We start from the raw sequence: 11,963 nt of genomic DNA on the forward strand, positions 1-11,963 counted from the left end.
GAATCACACCCAGATTGGGGGATGGCTGGGAAGGAAGGGGGCTGCAGGGTGACACCCAAACTTCAAGTTGAAAAAACGAGTAGCAGGTGGCCTGGCAGAGACAGGGAAGGAAGAAGGGTAGCCCAGGTGGACAGAACAGCACGAGCAAACGTTCGGAGGTGTGAGACATCAAAGGTGGGCGGGGCTATGTGGCAAGAGGACAAGGAACAGGAGAGGAAGTCAGGTCGTAAAGACCTTACAGTCATGCCGAGACCCCCTGGCCTTCCAATGCCAGGCTCTGCGGAGCCATAGGAGGCTATAGGTTAAGAGGCAGCCTTTACCCTGTTCATAAGAATTCAGGGTGAGGCGGCTGCTGTTGAGCGCTGGGGAGGGGTGGGGCATCCAGAAAAGGAAAAGCCTTTGGCAATTTTCCCTCAAGCAATTTTATTTCATTCCCTTCCATCATCTAGAAACCTGAAGTTAACGGGAGAACATCACTGCCATGGTAACAGTAAGAGAAACAAACAATGCACGCGTTGTATAAAATTGTCCATAAAGGCTGTTTATTTTCCATACCATTATTTTAATAGGTGGGGCTGGCAGTGATGGGATGGAGAACAGCAGGCTTTAATGGTGCCACTAACGTCGCCTGTTCTCGGAACGACTTGAAATGCTCGCAGACATTCAGACATTGGCACTTAGATCATGTCTCCGGCTGGGAACTCCCGCTGGTTTGAAATCTCACTGCTAGGAATCCATCACCTGTGCCCGATTCAAAAGGCAGTGTGGTCCAGTGGGTATACACTTGAGCTGGAGGTCAGACAGCTCTGGATACGAGTCCCAGCTCTGTCACACCTCCTCGTTGGTGACTGTTGGCAAATGTCATCACTCCTCTGTTTAACACATCTGTAAAGTGGGGATTCATTCATTCATTCATTCATTCAATATTAAACAAGACTTCATCAAAAACCTCCTTGTGCTAAAAAAGATCCTTGCATTCATGAAGCTTAGAATCTAGTGGGAAAACACAGATAATATTGCACACCTGCAAACACATAAGTAAATTTTTAAAAAAGATAATTTTAGATAGTGATACTTGCTAGGGAGGATTTAAAACTAAAGACTTCTCTCTGAGAGGGGCCCTTCTAGCTGACCATGGAAGGATGACCAACAGCCGGCTGTGCATCTATCAGAAGGAAAGGTCCCCCAGGCAGGCGGACAATAAGAGCAAAGGCTTGAGAGGCAGACCTGCGCTGGGAATGCTTGTAGCTAGAGCTTCATAAAAGGAAGCACAACAGGGACGGCCAGGTGGCTCAGTTGGTTAGAGCGCGTGTTCTGAACAACAAGGTTGCCAGTTCGATTCCCACATGGGCCAGTGAGCTCTGCCCTCTGCAACTAGATTGAAGATGATTTGAGCTGAGCTGCCACAGAGCTGCCGGATGGCTCAGTTGGTGAGAGCACGTTCTCTTAACAACAAGGTTAAGATTCCTGCTGGTTCGATTCCTGCATGGGATAGTGGGTTGCACCCCCTGCAACTAGATTGAAAATGGCGACTGGACTTGGAGCTGAGGGGTCCTGGAAAAAACACACTGTTACCCAATTTAAAAATTAAAAAAAAAAAAGTTGCAATGCTAACAATTAAAAAAAAAAAAAGGAAGCACATCATAAGATCAGAGAGGAGGGAAGGGCCAGATCCGGGAGGCCCTATAGGTTGGGGTAAGAGTGTGGGTTATAACAATACAACCTCCAAGGGCGGTTGTGAGGATTACATGAGAAATCACATGGTAAACTCTGAAGCAGCTGCTGTAAAATATCAGCTTTTCTTCTCACCAGGGTAGCTGTAGACCCATCATCTCTTGGGTGTGGAAGCTGACGCTATGGAATGATGGGATTTCAGAAGCAGGGAGGGCTTTCAGAGATCTAATTATGTTATGGGTTTTCTAATTATATTCCTCTTTCATATAGGTGAATTAAAAATCAGAGAGGGCAAGGGACACTACACAGGAGTGGGGAAGCCTCCAGGCTCTCCGACTTCCACCCACTGTCCCTTGGGCTCCGGAACCCAAGCCCACCGGGGACCGCTAAGGGGAAAATCTTTGGCCTTCGTTCCGGCTGATACCGGGCGGGCCTTCCTCCTGGGAAACAGCGTGTGTGTGGGGTAATGGAAAAACACAGACCCCCTGAGCCTCAGAGGGACCTCAGACATTCACCCTCTTCTCCTCGTCCTCCTCGTCCTCCCCTGTCCTCCTGGGAGCAATGGCTGAGCTCTGGCTGGGGAGCTGGGAGGCAGGGCAGGATATCGGTCAACAGGGACCTGACGTGGCCTGGCCTTTTCAGTATTCTGTATTGAAGAGACTGATGCGGTTGGAGAGGAAGGAGAAAGGTAGAGGATGTTTCTGCAATTGAACAGGACAACGCTGCCTCGGTTAATTTCAAGTGAGGTGAGTCATATGAAAAGTGGGTTAGATTGGCCAAATCCCTGATGGGCTTGGGAGTTTTACTGATTCTGTACCCTTAACCCCAGCTAGACTTTCTTCTGGGTCTAGATATCCATAAATACACTTAGAAAACCCTCCTGGAGAAGAGCGTCTTATGGCCTGTGGGCTGAGTCTTCCCCTTACAGCCTGTAGAATACAGGAAAATCACTCCCTTTTACTGAGCACCTACTACAGGACAGGCATTTCGTTCAGCACTAACCACGCATCTCCTCTCTTACCACGACAAGAACCCGAGAAAGGAGTTACTAATATCCCTCGCTTCTCACAGACAAGGAAACCGAGGTTTAAAGGTGGCGCATGTAGGAGGGAGCTATGACTCATTCTCAGGCATGACTGACTCCCAGTAAACCTACTGGTTCCAAAGGACTCATGAATGAGGTCACCAAACACGAAAGTCAGCATAGCCCATAGCTGTGTGCTCCTTTGCAGACACAAGCTGTTTTCTGTGGTCTGAAAAACGTGGGTGTCACCATATATAATGCCAACAGAAAATATAAATATACACAGTATCTTTCATTGATTTTTTTTTTTGGTCACCTTTGAGGCCCCAAAACATAGACCCAGGAAAATCTCCCACCTGGGTTTGCGGGGACTTGGCGGTGAGGTCCCATCAGATGCTATGGGTTTGTGCCTCCCTTTCAGCCTCCTTCATGTTTCTGACAGGGCTTTGGCTCTCCCTCTCCTCTGGCCAGACAAGCCTCTGCAGAATGCAAATCCATCAGGCAGGCTCACTTTGTATTCGGTAAACTTTCAATTTGAAAATAAAGGCATTGTCTCCCTGTCAATCTCTGCTGTGCGCGGCCATTTCTCAAGAGCCAGAGCAGGTGGGATAGAGAGAGGGAGCATTTCCAAGGAAACCAAAGAGGCATAATTGCTTCTTGCCAGGTAAAGTGAACACACTGGATGGGGGTGGCTGTGTCACAGCTGATCAGTCCCCCGCTAGCCTTTGGCCAGAGTGATGGGATGGCCTCGGGCTTCCTGCATGGGGCCACACAGGCTCATCTTCAACTTATGAAGACCAGGTTGAAACGCATGAGGAGACGCTGGTTGAGTGTTCTGTCTGCTCTTCCAAGACCCAGGGTGGATTTCTTGTGGGCTATTCTATTGCTGGGACATTTTTTTTTAACTCTCTCCCCTCTGTCAAGGCGTCTCCTTTTTATTTCATTTTTATTCCATGACAAAAGACTTTTTTCCTCTCTCTTCCCCTCCCCCCCGCAGTGGCAAAGACCTTCCCGACACCAGATGTTCCTGGGGGAGAAATGTGATGCTGGCTCTGGGTGGGGCAGGAGTGGGAATAAGAATCGAAAAGTCTCACATTGTATGTTGATGGAGAGAGTAATTACTGAGAACAGACTTCCTGGCGAACGCATAAGCAAGCCTCGGTTAATTATGATCTGTGTGAACAGAAATGATGTCACAGAAACATGATGACAGTGGCTACCATTTATTGCAACAACCCTGTTTCAGCCCCAGAGCCTTGCATGCACTATGTCTGCTTCCTAGCACATGCTCTTCCCAGTTTTTCACCTGGTTACCTCTTTCTCACCATTTACTTCCCTGCTTAAATGCCTTCCAGTGTGGGAGGCCATCCCCGATCACTCGACAAAACACTTACCTCCTTTATACTAAAAAAAAAAAAACCATCCTGTTTTATTTTCCTCATAGAACCTGGAGCTCTCTGAAATTCTTATTTAGTAAAAGATGTACTGTCTGTCTCTCACTTGTGCAAGGTAAGCTCCAAAGAGCAGGGATTCTGTCTGTCTTGTTCATTTGTGTATCCCCAGTGCCTAGAACAGCGCCTGGCATATTGTAGGTGCTCCAAGAATATTTGTTGAAAGGATGGATGGATGGTTGTTTGGATGGATGGAAGAACAGATGGATGGAGAGTTCATTATATGTTACAAGCACTATCCTAAGTGCTTTATAATTGTCTCATTTAATCTAAATGACAGCCTTTCATTGAAAGAGTTTCAGAGAGGTTAAGTCAGTTGTTCAAGGTCACACAGCTGTTAGTAGGAGAAAAAGCATTCCAATTCAGGTCTGTCAGGTTTTAAAGTCTGCTTTTAATCACTCTGCTATACTGCTTCCCCTGCCACAGAACATTAATCTTGGAAAAGATTTGGGCACTCCTGTAGTCAGAATTCACTAGACTGTCATCTCTAGAGGGCAAGAGATAGGTCTGCTGCATCCACAGCACCTAGCACAGAGTTTGGTACCTAGTAACCAATTGATAAATAGTAGGTACTCAAACAATATTTGTAGATAGATGGGATAGAGGGATGAGTGTGTGGGTGGGTGGGCGGATGGATGGATGGATGGGGAAACAGCCCTAGACAGCCTGGTGACAGCAGTCAGCAGAGGATGGATCAGAACTTGGGACTGCTATCCCAGTGTTTTCTCTCTCACCACACCAAACTTCTGAGAATGAAATTAAGTGTTTTCCTTATAGTCTGAACTGGGCTGAGTGTTTTAGTTCACCAGCTCATGGGGTTCTCTCGAGAGCCCTAGGAAATAAGTGCTATTATAACCCCACATGTCAAGGGGAAACCCTCCACTTGTGTCAATCACCCCACATAATAAGTGTTATTTTTGTCTCTGCCCCTCAGAAGAGGAAAATAAGGCTCAGAAAGGTTAAATAACTTACCCTTCTTACCCAACAGAGAAAGGTGAGATCAGGATCTAACACTTTGTCTCCACTGGACCGGTTTTAACTGCACAAGAGCTGATGGATCAAGTGGCAACATATAAAGTAGACAGCATTGTGGGCACACGTCATCTCCTCTGCAGGGAAGGTGGTATTTTCTCCCCAGGCAGCTGTGGGTAGTAGGGAGGCCACCCCGACACCAGGATCCAGGCCAGAAGTGCCCTGTGGTAATACAGAAAGTACAAGCCTGGACAAAAGGTACACCAAGTGCATGATATTGAGCAAGTCCCTTTGCCTCCCTGAACCTCAGTTTCCTCATCTGTAATATGGGTATCAAAGTTGTGATGGGGAAAGGTTTTTCATCTGCTGGCTGCTCTGGTCCCTTGCTGAATTCTATTCCTATCATGGGATTTCTTCTTGCAAAAAAAAAAAGTATTAGTATTCCCCCTAGCAAACCCCCTTACACTCATTCCCACCATCACGATTTCAGATTGCCAGGTCTGTGTCTCATTCTCTCAGGACTTTTCCCTGTGCTTTGTTTCAGCCGGTAAAAGGAATGAGTAAATCTTTGCCTGTGTAGTCAATGGGTTAATAATGGTCTGTAGTGTCATTTCTTCCATAGAAGATACCTGCAGACAAGCAATGATCTTCTCTAGAGGCTCAATGCCTTTACCTGAAGGAGTGATTATGGTGGTGGGCTTTCCGTCTTTGGGGCTTACCGGTTAACAAAGAGGTGTTGACCTGCCAAGGGCCATCGCTGAATCATAGAATAGGGGCAGTCATCAAATTTCTGGGAAGCAGTGTGTGGAGGTGGAATAGGTTCTAGCTCTGGACACAGACCTGGCATTAAATAGGCTTTGTCCCACCACTTCCTGGTCAAGGGACCTCAGCCAGGTTGTGACCTTCTCTAGGGCTCACATGGAGATGACCACACCTCACTGTCAGGATCGTTATGAAATTGAAACGAGCAACCATGAACTATGTGGCACACTGTAGATTATGGGTGGTGTTTATGAGCAGTAGTTCCCTGGCCTCCGAGTGTGGAGCTGGCCCATCTCTTTGTTTTTCTCTCACTCACTTCCTCCCTTTTCTTTTCTTCCACCGTCCTTGCTTATTTCCATTTCCATTCAACAAGTATGATTGTGCGCCTGCTGCATGCTAGCCCTGTGCAGCCCTGAGTGTTTGGTGATGAGAAAGGCAGCCAAGGCCGGCTCCATACAGATCTCCCAGCCTAACACAGCAAAGCACGGGGTGGCTTCATCTTCCCCAAAGGAGAACTCAGCTCTTATGCACCCCTTGCCTCAGCCCCACCCCCCTCTTTGTAAAAACCAGTTGGCTTTACTGCCAGGAATGAAAACTTCTTGCAGCCGAAGATTGGGTTTTCCTGGGGACTCTCTGTCCCCCAGACACTAATACAAGTCTGGACCTGTAGTGAGTACCCTGTAAAAGAGCACTGAATGAGTGAGTGAATGAGGAAACTTTGAGTGGGGGTGGGGGTCTTTTGATCCCCTGGGCCAGGGTGCTCCCTAGCCCCATCTGTCCTCCCCAACCCAGTATTCACCTCCCCCACCCATTCTTTACAGGGACTCCCAGCTCCATCACTCTGCTAAAGACATATTCCTTTCACTGCTGCCTGCAACCTTCTCTCCATCTGCTCTCTCTGCTTGCTCAGGCAAGGTGGAGGGGGGTAGGGAAAGGAAGGGCTTCTAACTGAGGGGACAAGCCTGGGAAGCTGGCTGGATTTGCAAAGGTAATCCACACAGTCAGTCTCCAAGCCTGTCCCCGTCTAGTCCTTGGCCAAATGGCTGTCTTGGGGCTGCTCCCCCTACCCCCATCTCCATTTGTGGAGAAAAGACAAGTTGCTAAGAATCAGGGCTGGGCACACACACAGCAGATGACATGGGCCTTGAACTCCAGCTCAGATGGGGGAAGGGGGTGTAGCAGGGATAAGGGGTTAAGCTGAGAGCAAGTCTTGGCTGGCTCTGGTGCCCTGTTGACAAAGGGGATGTGAAAGGTGGAGCTCAGATTAGAACATGGATCAATTTTAACTTACAGTCTCTGGTTGGGCTTCAGAGGGGTACCAGCCCTCAAGCAGTGGACGCAGAATTTTGTGGCCATTTGTATTGTTCCGGGGAGATTGACACCTCTTATCAGATCCATAGAATTTGAGACTTTCTAGGTTAGAGGGACTCAGTTTGGAAACACGGAAGGGCTGGTTGGTTGGGGCCCAAAGGTCCTGGGAGGATTGAAATAGAGCTGAGAGAACTGGACGTGGGATCCATCCGGAAGGCTGGGCAATGATAAGCTCTAGGCTGCTCACAGGCTGAGGGATGAGCTAGATGTGGAGGCCTCCATCGCACCGTCTAGAAAACGGTCAGGGCTGTCCCCGGCCTCGCCTCGCCAGCGCAGGGCTGCGGTGAGCATCCGCCAAGAGGCGTCGCTCGGCCCCCAGGACGCAGAGAGAATTGGCGTTAAACTTTGCAGGGCCGGCGGGCCGGCGGCCAGGGGAGGGAGGCGAGCGCCCGGGGCGCCGCTGCCCCTCTCGCTCGCGGCCCGCCCGCCCCCTCCCTCCCCCCCTGCACTCGCTCGGCACAGACTCGGCCCCGGCCCCTCCCTCCTCCCGCTCGCTCCACGCTCGCTCGCTCGCTCGCCGGCTCCTCCTCACTCGCCCGCCCGCGCCCAGCGCAGCTCGGCCAGAGAGACCGCGGGGCTGAGCGCGCGCCTGCCCGGGGGCTCCGGTGGCTGCCCGGGTCCGCAGCCCCCTCCCTCGACCCCGCCTTTCCCGCCTCGCTCCCTCCCTCCTTGCCCCGCTCCCGCGCAGTCCACCCGCCGGGCAGGCAGCCCGCGGCTCCGCGCCCCCAGCAGCCACGATGCCCGTGGCCCGGCCGCCCGCCGCGGGACCAGGCGCGATCTCGCTGCTCCTCGCTCTGCTCCTGGGGAGCCCCGCGGCCGCGCGGGCGGGAGGTAAGCGCCCGGAGGGGCGGGGCGGGGGAGGGGGCAAAGTTGCAGCGAGCGCGGGGCCGCGGGGGCCGGTGGCTGACCCGGGCCGCTCACGCGCCGCCCGCCGGCACGGGGAGCTGGGGGCGGCTGCCCCAAATTCGGGGCTAGCAACTGCGTCCCCTTGGCCCGGGCTGATGGGCGTGTGGAGGCGGGGATGTTTCTGAAGGACTCGGGCTCTTCCCTGCTCCGGCTGCGGGCTCTCTTGGTCTTCCCGGCCGTGGGGCTGACTCCCTTTTGCAGCCCCAGAGAATCTCCTTGGAGTGGGGTAGCCTCCAAACCCCAGATTCCCAGAGCTCTCTGCAACAGCGCTCGGGGCTGGGTGCCAGATGATTCTCACCCTTTCGGGAAGAGGAAGACAAGGGGGCAGCTGACCCGCCCTGCAACTGAAGACTAGACTCAAACCGCGCGTCAGGGTGGAGGTGGGGGTCACAGTGCCGCCCGCTCCCACTCGAGGACTCCGTGCCTCTTTGGGTTCAGGCTGCCTCGAGGGACCCGGTTTCAGAACACATCTCAACCAAGTGTCTGGAAGCCGAACTTGGGTGTGGCTTTCGCCTGGAGGCCCGCGGAGGGGGCTCGGGTTCTCAGAACTTGGCAGGGGTGGGGGAGAGGAGCTGTTAGGTCACGGGAGCCTGAGCGCACTCGCCATTTCTTTCTCCTGACAACCTAGAGTCTTTTAACACTATTATGAATGGGGGGGGGGGGCTACTTTCATCTACCACGTGCTTGCCAGTTGGGAAGGGGAATCCAAGTTTAGAGCAGAATGGCGGCTCCTCCTTCCCAGACCTGGAGCCCTCTTTTCCACCCCTCTGAGGTCCCCCTGGGGAGGGGGTTGATATGGAGAAAGGAGTACATCGCCCAACTCACCCAAAGCTAAACCCCAGGAGCTTCGAGGGTTTGGTCAGCCACTAAGAAACCCAAGAGTGGAGGGGAGCGCTGTTAGCCCACCCGGCTTGTCTTCTGAAAGGTCCAACTGCCTTTTCCAGAGACCCGCTCCTCGCGTGGGAAAAAGCAAGCAGTTGCAGGGACTTCCCAGGCTGAGGATAGTCGGAGAGTGCACACTCTGCCCATCTGGAAGTCGGTCTCTCGTTTGCACCGTCTTGACTCTGAGTTAGAGGACCGTGCCCTTTCTCCAGGGGAGTGCTGGACCCCTGGCACGCACACCTGCTTTCAGCACTGAAGGCCGCGGACAGCTCTCAGCTCCGTGGGCCCGAGCCCTGGGGTGCTTTCCCCTTCAACTCTTCCCCGTGGCCTGGAGTGCCCTCCACAGCATAAATCAGGCATTTAATCCCCCACCCCCTTCCACTGAAACGTGGAGCCTGGAATGCAGAGCGAAGGAAATAATTCATCACCTTTCCTTTAACAAAGAATGTCATTAAAGAATCCCCCACTTACGAGGCAATAATGTTCACAATTTACACAAGGTCTGGACAATTTCCCTGGGAAAGACGGGGGGAAGGGAATTGATTTAAATAAATCACTTCCACCACAGCATACCCCTTCTTAATTAGCTGTCTTCTACCAGCAATGGCTTGGTGGCCTTGAGCAGGGTCCAGATCTGCCTCCCTCACTCCCCTTTTCCATCTGTGTTGTAACAAACACACACAGAAAGAACGTAAAGCTAGCCAGTGGCTTGCTGGCTTTTCTAAAGTGATTCTGGCCTCTGATGACCATACTCTCCAATATACCACCCTCCGGGAAAAGTGTCTTCATGGCACATATTGAATTGTCACCCAAGACGAGGATTTCATATCCTGCTTCCTTCGCTGGCGTCAAACAAAATGTGTGTATGTTTCAATGTTTAAGACATTTGATATTATTTTTCCAACGGCTCCGCACTATGGCTAGCCAGGGTATATTTTTAATGAATTTCAGGTCACTGCCAAATTAAAGTCAACCAATGTATTACTTCAGAAGGCTCATTAATAACCGTGCTGTTCTGACTCTGAGACTCTGTGAGTCATCGGGAGGGAGTAAGGCTAGCCAATGAGCATTGCCAGTTCTGATGGTGTGTTTGGAATCAGTTGACCTTCCACGGTAAATTCTATTTTTAACATGGAGCCCAACTTCCACTAACTGTCAGATGGAGCACCGTTCCTCTAGCTGGATGTTGTAAGCTAACCCTTCTGTTTTGTAAATACTTGAAAGGGAACTTGTTGCTACATTCTTATGCAGGTCACGTGACTCTCTGGGCCATTTTGCTGTAAGGCATGAATAAGTATAAAGTGTAACTTGTTTTTGAAGAGGCTTCTTATTGTCTAAGATAGGCACATGGGGAATAATTGTAACTACGTGCTAAGACTGCAGAGGCTGAGTGTAATTTCTTTTCCTTTTCTCTTGAATTAATAAAGCAAATTCAATAGTGCTCAATATGATTCAAATTTGCTACTTCCTCTAGTCTCTAATGTGCGTTGTTTGTTAGATTCACTTACAGACCATTTTCATTTCGGATCAGCATGCTTTTCCATGGAGTTTTGGCTGCCCCTGCCAGGGGCCACCTAATCCAAGCTTGAAGGGTTCCTCTTGTGTTTACAGGGCTCAGTTAGACGTTAGGAAAATAACATCGTATTCCTTTTCTCTGCCTTCCAAGGCAAAAGGATGTTTCTTGATCAGAGTGGCTTGTTTTCTCGGCTTGCTCACACCTTCATTCCTGCTATTCAAAAAGCCATTCAAAAGGGCTCCGTTGACGGTTCCTCATATTTGGTCCACAATTTTTGCAACACGCCAGTGGTGCAGACCTCCACTAGAGGCGCTCAACGCTGCAGTTGGTGATGGGAGGCAGAAGAGGCGAGTTCTGACCTCTGGAACCACCAGGTGTGTGCAATACCAGAGGTCAGCAGAATTGATCTCTCATCAGCTTGGAGGTGGCCTCGCCATTTCCTCCACCTTTCTTTTTTCTGCTTACTACAATTGATGCCTATGTCTCAGAGAGAAAACATTGATGACCCTTGCTAGGTGCAGCGAAAAAGAGGAAGGACAGGTGGAAAGAGGACAGGAGTGTGCTCCAAGAAAGCCATCACAGGAGTACAGAGTCCAACTGCCCTTTTTATGGTTTCCTTCAGGGAGCCAAATTGCAAAACATCAAAGAGGCCATGGCAAGTCTTCTCTGAAGAGTTTGGTTACACTGAGCGCTGGTATTAGATTTATAGAGTTCTGGCAAAGAAATGTTGTGGTTTGGGGAACAGAATGACCTTGGTCCAGGTACAGCTTCATTGTTTATGAATGAGTGACTTTCAGCAGGACTATCTTCTCTGAACCATCTGTGGGAGAGGGTGGGGATGATTTGATGGTGGCAGCCTTGAAGGAAGATTGCATTGATTACAGAACACTTGTAAAGTGTTTAGCACATAGTAGGTGCTCAAGTAATGTGTACCCCCTTTTCTTCCCTGCTTTCCAAAGATCAAATTGCCCCTGTTCATAGGTGCCAAGAAAGCAAATCCCTGACATTGGTGTGAAGCAGATGTTGCCATAAATATCCAGATAATTTACGCCAAAGTAGAAGGAGTAGAGGTGGGGTAAGCGAGTAGCTCCAATTACCTATATGCTGCCTGTGGCAGATGAGAACTTCTCATCACCTGGTACAGACTCCCTTTCCAAATCCTCATGCTGTATTTCTTTGAGCCTCAATATTACCGTCAGGAAGCAGAGTTCATGGTACCAGACATGTAGTTGAAAAGAAGAGATTAATGGTTGGAAAGAAGAGATAAGAAGAGAGTCTTCTAGAAAAGTCATCTACTCATTCATTCATTAATTTTTTTTAAATATTTTTATTGGGGAATTGGGGGGATGGGAACAGTGCTGGGGAATTGGGGAAAGGGGAACAGACAAGTTGCTGTCGTTTTGTT

At 50.2% G+C, this 11,963-nt stretch overlaps 1 protein-coding gene and 1 long non-coding RNA gene across 9 annotated transcripts in view; one reads left to right on the forward strand and one right to left on the reverse strand.

Moving 5' to 3' along the window:
• Positions 1-546: 546 nt before the first annotated feature.
• On the reverse strand, positions 547-7,743 carry LOC109394143 (uncharacterized). The gene is made up of 3 exons (XR_002126392.1): positions 7,175-7,743; positions 5,122-5,343; positions 547-885 (listed from the first exon to the last, which is right to left on the reverse strand). It is a non-coding gene; the product is annotated as an uncharacterized LOC109394143 (long non-coding RNA).
• A 6-nt stretch (positions 7,744-7,749) lies between these two features.
• SEZ6L (seizure related 6 homolog like) overlaps positions 7,750-11,963 on the forward strand; it is a 188,421-nt gene continuing 184,207 nt past the window's right edge. For 4 of the 8 annotated variants that reach the window (XM_019663959.1, XM_019663961.1, XM_019663962.1 and 1 more), the window contains exon 1: positions 7,751-8,085. In XM_019663959.1, the coding sequence (XP_019519504.1) occupies positions 7,992-8,085 (94 nt within the window). In that variant the 5' untranslated portion in view covers positions 7,751-7,991. Of the gene's footprint in view, positions 8,086-11,963 lie in introns of all 8 variants that reach the window. The other 4 variants (XM_019663965.1, XM_019663966.1, XM_019663967.1 and 1 more) reach the window with 2 other exon arrangements.

The sequence above is a fragment of the Hipposideros armiger genome, unplaced genomic scaffold (genome assembly GCF_001890085.2).
Source record: "Hipposideros armiger isolate ML-2016 unplaced genomic scaffold, ASM189008v1 scaffold_411, whole genome shotgun sequence".
NCBI classification, from domain to species: Eukaryota; Metazoa; Chordata; class Mammalia; order Chiroptera; family Hipposideridae; genus Hipposideros; species Hipposideros armiger.